Source organism: Fulmarus glacialis, unplaced genomic scaffold, assembly GCF_000690835.1.
Source record: "Fulmarus glacialis isolate BGI_N327 unplaced genomic scaffold, ASM69083v1 scaffold37922, whole genome shotgun sequence".
Lineage (NCBI taxonomy): Eukaryota > Metazoa > Chordata > Aves > Procellariiformes > Procellariidae > Fulmarus > Fulmarus glacialis.
The window spans coordinates 2386-9097 of NW_009200405.1; the positions used below are offsets into that span (position 1 = coordinate 2386).

Genomic DNA, 6712 nt, shown 5'->3' on the forward strand with positions numbered 1-6712 from the left:
CTGATCCTGCTGGCAGACAGCGATGCGGAGTCATCCAGCGCCGGCTCCTCCGACGAGGAAGACGTCACCTCTGCAGAGCCCGTAGGAGCCCTGGGGGAGCGGATCCTGCTGCCTGGCACCGAGGCGTAAGGGGCTGTTTGGGGTCTGCGCCATGGGGTGTATGGGGAGATGCTGCGGGAGGCACGGTGCTACGCCAGCACAGGGGCTTGGGGCCGGTTTCTCCGGGAAGGCACACACAGGCACCCCGGCACATCAAGGGCTCTTCATAGGGGACTCCTGTCCCTGCGGGGTGCTGTGGCAGACAGCTGGGGGATGCCAAAACAGCTCTGGGTCTCACCCTGCTGCTGAGCTGTGGTTCCCCTCGCTTTAGCCACATCAGCAGCAACAGCACGAGCCGGAAGATCCTGCGCTTTGTGGACAAGATCGCCAAGTCCAAGTACTTCCAGAAGGCCACTGAAAACGAGTTCATCAAAAAGAAGATCGAGGAGGTTTCCAACACACCGCTGCTACTGACAGTGGAGGTGCAGGAGCTGGCAGGCACCTTGGCCGTGAACATCCCCCCACCACCGACGGACCGTGTCTGGTACCAGCTCTCCTTCCTCCCACGCGGGGACACACACACATCCTCCTTCCAGCTCCCCTTGCTCCCTGCGGCTCGGCCAAGGAGCCAGCTCTGGGGTTTCGGGTTCATCTGGGGTGCCAGCAAGCCCCGGCTGTTCTCCCGGAGGGACTCACAGACCTCAGACTCATTTCTCCTGGTCTCCACCCAGGCCAAGACAGGATCTGGGGACCCAGAGCTCCCGCTGCAACCCAGCCACCTCCCCCCAGGAGGCAGGTCCCTAAAACCCAGCAGTGGGGCCACATGGGCTGTGCCACATATTCGGGATGTGATGCTTTCTGCCTCTTTCCTTTCCCCTCACAGGTACAGCTTCCGAGTCCCACCCCAGCTGGAGCTGAAGGTGCACCCGAAGCTGGGCGAGCGGGAGGTGACATTCCTCCATGTCACCGAGTGGATCGAGAAGAAGCTGCAGCACGAATTTCAGGTGCGTGGTCTGTTAAAGGGCTCAGCAAACCCTGCTGAAGCACGGGCATTGCTGCAATCAGGAATAATCAGACCTCAGTTTGGGCCAGGATTATCTCTATGAAAAGCCAACATCTGATCTGGTCTGTCCAGCTTTGGACAGTTAAGAAACACAACCTAAGTAACCAGCTCCAAGGGCTGGTGCTCTGAGCATTAGAGGGGTTGAGGAAAAGTGGTTTCCTCCCAGCACATGCAGCCCTGCCCCAAGCAGGGGGGATTAGCAAGTCCCAGGCAGACACCCCCCAGAAGGGCTGAATTCACCCATCTGCTCTGTTTTTGGGACGTTTGGGAGATTTACCATCACAGACTACCCACTGGTTTGTTTTCAGCCTCTCCCTTTTGAGACCTCTGGTCAAAGAGCAGAAACATCCCCACAGATATTTAGGTACCCAAATCCCCCCAAAGAGCTGCTTTTTTGAATGGCTTCAAAGTGCTGGTCCCTGCCCTCTGCCATGACCACCCTTGATGCCATACAGGTGGGCAGGGCGAAGAAAAACTGCTCCTGCTTGTCCCTGTCCTGAGATATCCAGAGCTAGTAATCCTCTAGGGCCAGGCACGGTCAGCTGCTGACGAGGGGACGGGAGCCCAGGACCTTCTGTTCACAGCCCCGGTCTCTGACCCGAGTGTGGCTCCTGCCAAGGCCACTTCCCAGCAGATGTGTCACCAGTCAGGTAGTGGTATTCAAAACCACTTGTTATTCTGGATTCCTCTTTTCAGAAAATTTTGGTGATGCCAAACATGGACGACCTCATCATTCCCATCATGCATTCTGGCCTGGATCCTCAGCCACCCACTGGGGGACTGCTCAGGGACCTACCAGCCAAGGGAGAGAAGAGGCTCTAAAGCACAGCCCCACGGGCAGGGCAGAGACACTGCACAGAGCTCAGGGACCTCGCTGGGACACGGAGCCAGCCAGGGCCTGGCCACTGACTGCATCCAGGACTATGCTGTGGGGTCTGAGCTGTTCATCTCATCCTCAGCACTTTCGTAGACGAGCCTCCTCCTTAAATACTGCAAGCACACGTTCAGAGCAGAACCAGACCCAGGGCAAGTGGTTTGCTGGAGACCCAAGAACTTCATGTACCTCCTACCAGGTTCCCAGGACTCCTGGTCAAGGGGGCAGCTCTGGACCAGCGGAGGGCTGGGCTTTCTACTGTCTGGTTCCCAAAGAGGGTGCAGGATGCCCAGACCAGTTCTGCACTGAAGGAGTTGATCCAAGACATCACAGCTCCGAGACACATCACACCCTCCTCGCAGGCAGCTGGACTGCAAGGAAAACACAGGTGGGAAACGAGTCCAAAATCTGAATAAACCCATCACTGCCCAGTCGTACCTAGCAGCCATCTTATTGTACACAAGTTCCCACATCTGCTGAGGATGCCGGCCAGGATCGTGGGGCTTTGTGCAGAGAGAAGTCCACAGGTCATACTCTCAGCTCAGCAAAAGGAGTGCCTGAATGTGCATGTGTGAGAGGCGGGAAGGGGAGAGATGGTCAGTGAGACTGGGCAGAGGCAGGTAATGGGGAGGCCCTGTATTCCCAGCGGAAACGAGGACACAAGCGCTGGTACCTGCTCTGCTCTCCTCTGGAGGAGAGGAAGGGGAGTCTTCACTGTGGTTTGGGTGAGTGCAGGCAGTGTAAAAAAATTCACTGGACAAAGGAGTGATCCAGAGGACAGAGCAGACACTTGGCTGTCCCAGTTAGTCCCTGTCATATGGGCCAGTCTCAGGTGCTACTTGTCCCATCCCGACCTGCTGAGGAGCCTCGAGGACACACTGCTGCCCACAGGCAGCACTGGATACAGGCAAGTCACCCCTCCAGAAGGAAGACAGGCAGCAGGCATGGCTTTAAGCCTCTTTATTTATTGAAGGTGCCCAGTTAGGTAGCCTTACATATCTCAGTCCTCACAGCTCTTCCTGCACTCCTGGCTTCCCTTTCACCAAGTGTTTCTTCTGAGGGCCCTGGAAGAGAGCAGAGAGGAGAGCTCTCAGTGTTAGTGGCAGACGAACCTGGCCTACAAGGCTGCATCTGAGCTGCTGGGAGCAGAAATGCAGCTCTGGCCCCTTTCTGCTGTGCAAGGCTGCTCCCGGTCTCTGCTCCCCAGCTGGGAGCTCTGTGCCGCCATTCACCAGCCACCCCTGGGGCCTCCATAGCCCCGCAGGAATCAGGAGCAGAACATCACTGCCCTTGCACAAGGGGTTTGTTTATCTGGACACCACAAAAGCAGTCAGAGAGCAGCAATGAGTGACCTGCTCCGAGCCAGGCGTGCTGGCCCGCAGTCAGGAGACGTGGAGGGGAGCAGTAATTGTGCTGATGAATGCTACCAGGAGCCTGCCATGGTGGAGCGGCTGCCGAGGCGCTGTACGAGCCCTGGAAGAGGCAAAGCCTCCCACGGCCAAAGGCACAGATTCTCATCAGCCAACTCAACAGAGCCTGAGGGGTTTCCACCAGCTAAGAAATGGGGTTGTCCTAGACCAAGTAAGTCCTATGGGAGCAGATGGCAAGAATTACATATGTGCCTCTACTTCCAGCCAAATGTAAAGTTCTACCACATTATATGTGGGGGAAACTCTCACCCCACAGTAGAAAATGGCAAAGAAAACATCTGCAACCTGGTAAAACCACCTCCTGTCACTAAGGGTGACACACGTCACAGCTACTCAGGACTTGCAGCGACAGCAAGAGCAGAACACAGAACAAGCTCCTACACTGAGATAAAGGAAAACAGCTTAACCTCTAAAGAGCTCTGCAAAGGCACTGCATAGCCAATCCCCTTCACGGGGCTAAGGAGGCTTAGCCAGTTTCACATGGGATTTCTAGCTGACGGGCCAGATCCAGACACCGTTTATGTCTGCGTGGTATCCAGGTAGTTGTTTCTTTCATTTTTGCTAGCTTAAGGCCTGGCTTACTTCACGCTTCCTCAATTTCACATTCAGACTTATGCACCAGCCTGGTGTAGGTTGCAAACTATTCAAGAAACTCTGCTTGTTTTGGATTTATTTAAACTTTTTTTTCCCCTGGATTTATAGAAGAAATATATACTGCTTGGCCTTTTTGAAAGCTTCCTGACAAAAGAATCACAAATTTGTGTCTGAATTTGACCCAACGTTTTCCTCTTAAGAACATTAAAGTTATAAATCATTCCAAACAAATCAAAGAAGTGCACAATTACGGGTGAAAGGGACCATATGTCCAAGACAGTGCCTGCCAAGTTAACTGCTTGTTTAAAACATCCCGTGGTGAATGGAAACTGGTTGGCCATATGCTATATTATTTGCTAGTTGGGTTGTCTTGGATCACTCACACAACCATCATGTTCTTCCTTAGCATAATATCTGCTGTGTGAATTGAATTCATGCCTGTCTTTTATGCAAGATGATCCCGATCACCCATTTAGCTGTTGTTATATCGAGAAGCAGATGCTTGGTTTGAGTCAATCAGTTGCTTTAGCCCCAGCTGCGAGCATGGCCTGGGAGCTGGAGCCGGCGCAGAGCGTAACTCACCATGAAAGCCCGCTTCTCCTGAGCTGTCTGGAAGCAGCCATGGCCAAACTTGGAAGTGGTATCAATGAATTTGAGTTCAATGGCTTCCTGAGCCCGGCGGCTTGTATGCACCAGAAGGGACTGGAAAAGAAGAGTCACAATGCATCAGGCTTATCGTTACAGAAAATCTGGACATCTGTTCTGATGGAAGCAGGGTCAAAATATCCTAGGTGCATCCATTAGACAAATATCTCCACGAAAATCTGCCTTCTCAGATGGTGCTCAGGTGGCTGGTGATGCCTTGGATTGCAGAGCAGCTCTGAAATGAGCCTACTCTTCACTTAGCATTTCATTTGCTCACAATCTGTTTATGGCCAGGTTTCCATTTCTGGGCCCCCCATCACAGCCCTCAAAGGCTTGCAGCTTCTGTCTCCAGAGAGAGTACATGCAACTGCACACTGCCACAAACCATCTAGCTGCAAATGTCCCACTGAGCACCACCTCACGTGCCATGTGCCCTCTACAACACAGCATCAAGGACCCAACCAGTCTCCCTGCCCAGCATTTGGAGGCAGTGGCATTCTCCACGTGGTGAATCTGTTCGTGGAGAGCTACAGCCCGTCCCTCCCCAGCGCCGGCTGCGCTCTCACCTTACGGAGGGTGAGCACACGCTTCTTCGTGCCCATGACGCAGCCTTTCAGCATGAGGAAGTCGTTGTTGACCTCCCCATAGTGAGGAAAGCCACCCTGTGGGGAGAGGCAGAAAGAGGGTTGGCAGGCAGGAGAGCTGGATGGGAGCAGGCGTGTCCACAGGTGGCATTTTCTAGGGAAGGAGAAGGTAGTGACTGACACTCCTTCCAGCTAACAACACTCTGCACCCTTCAGATTGCCTGCTCAGGACCACCAGAGCATGTCAGCCCCACTGACTGCACGATCCCGGCTAAGCAGCAGCCCGTAAGAGCTGGGGAACCGGCAGCCCTGCTTCCTTCCCTGAAGGATGTGGGTGAACAGAAAGCAAAGCTGGCTAGACTCCCAAGTTAACAGCTTTTAATAAGCAAAAGTGAATTTTTAAACCAAGTAACAAACATTTATGTTAAGTATCAGATTTTTAATGTCATTTATACTTCTTTTTTCTTTTTAAACAAAGTTCTCAGTTCCTACCCAAGTTATCAGCTGAAAGTTATATGTTTGGGTCTACCAATGGGCCTAAAAAAACACCTCACAGAGATGGTTTTCCATGTCCAAAACATGAGGAAAGGAATCACTGCATTTCCTTCAGTCAATTTCCTTCAAATCATTTCTTATGCAGCTGTCTCCAGCCAAGGAATTACTTCCCTGGCTAGGGTTCCTGTAGCCAGGGCCAGTCACAGCCCTGTTTACACCCTCAGCCCTTACCAGAGGCGTAATGGTCTTCTCCGTGACATCGTAGTGCGTCGAGGCATTGTTCTTCACCACTTTGCCATCCTCCACGTGGATCCCATGGCCAATGCGGTAAATCTAGGAACAGAAAGGAAATTGAGATGGCGACTTTCCCACCCCCTCAGTGAGGGATGTCACAGGGACAATGCGGTTTTCACCAAGATGTGCCCCCTGCGACGTGTCCCTTGAGCAGGGAACAACAGGGAAAGGGGTGGAGAAAAACAGCAGTGCAGATCTCTAGGGAAACATCTGAGAAGCTGGAGGAAACAGAGGCCACGGTGCAAAGGATGGTGACAGCGTGGAAGGAAGGAAGGCAGGAAGGCGCAGTGGTGCTCTGAAGGAGCCCATCTGGGCCATACCTTCTTGTTGAGCTCCGTGCGGTGGTGGTAGCCCTTCTGGCCAGCCCGAGCAATGGAGTAGCCAACCCGGGCCGGGTGCCAGGCTCCGATGCAGGCAACTTTGCGCAAGCCCTTGTGTGTCTTCCTGGGGAGCTTCTTGGTGTGCCAGCGGCTCGTCACCCCTGGAAGTGTGACCGGACAGGGCGGTGAGAACACCAGGAAGATTCAGGGCTGGTGTCTGAGCGCTGGGGAGGGGAGAGTCTCATCATTCTTCTGCAGTTCTCGGAAGACACCGTGTTGGAAGGAGATCAAGAGCTGTCACCGCCGTGAGAGGCCAGAGCACAGAACTGTTCTCACTTCCCATGGATTTGATCATACTGTGATATGTTCCTGCT

The 6712-nt window shown here is 53.5% G+C and overlaps 2 protein-coding genes across 2 annotated transcripts in view; one reads left to right on the forward strand and one right to left on the reverse strand.

Moving 5' to 3' along the window:
* The window catches only part of LOC104073723 (testis-expressed sequence 2 protein-like), a gene marked incomplete at its 5' end in the record, with an annotated part of 4246 nt that extends 2322 nt beyond the window's left edge, over positions 1-1924 (forward strand). Inside the window, 4 exons of the mRNA XM_009573597.1 lie at positions 2-125; positions 371-583; positions 923-1043; positions 1799-1924. Coding sequence (XP_009571892.1) covers positions 2-125; positions 371-583; positions 923-1043; positions 1799-1924 — 584 coding nt within the window. The remainder of the gene's footprint in view (position 1; positions 126-370; positions 584-922; positions 1044-1798) is intronic.
* Positions 1925-2923: 999 nt separating this feature from the next.
* RPL3L (ribosomal protein L3-like) overlaps positions 2924-6712 on the reverse strand; it is an 8290-nt gene continuing 4501 nt past the window's right edge. Inside the window, exons 6-10 of the mRNA XM_009573596.1 lie at positions 6339-6499; positions 5956-6057; positions 5212-5307; positions 4583-4702; positions 2924-3040 (exon numbers count right to left, since the gene is read on the reverse strand). Coding sequence (XP_009571891.1) covers positions 2984-3040; positions 4583-4702; positions 5212-5307; positions 5956-6057; positions 6339-6499 — 536 coding nt within the window. The 3' untranslated portion in view covers positions 2924-2983. The remainder of the gene's footprint in view (positions 3041-4582; positions 4703-5211; positions 5308-5955; positions 6058-6338; positions 6500-6712) is intronic.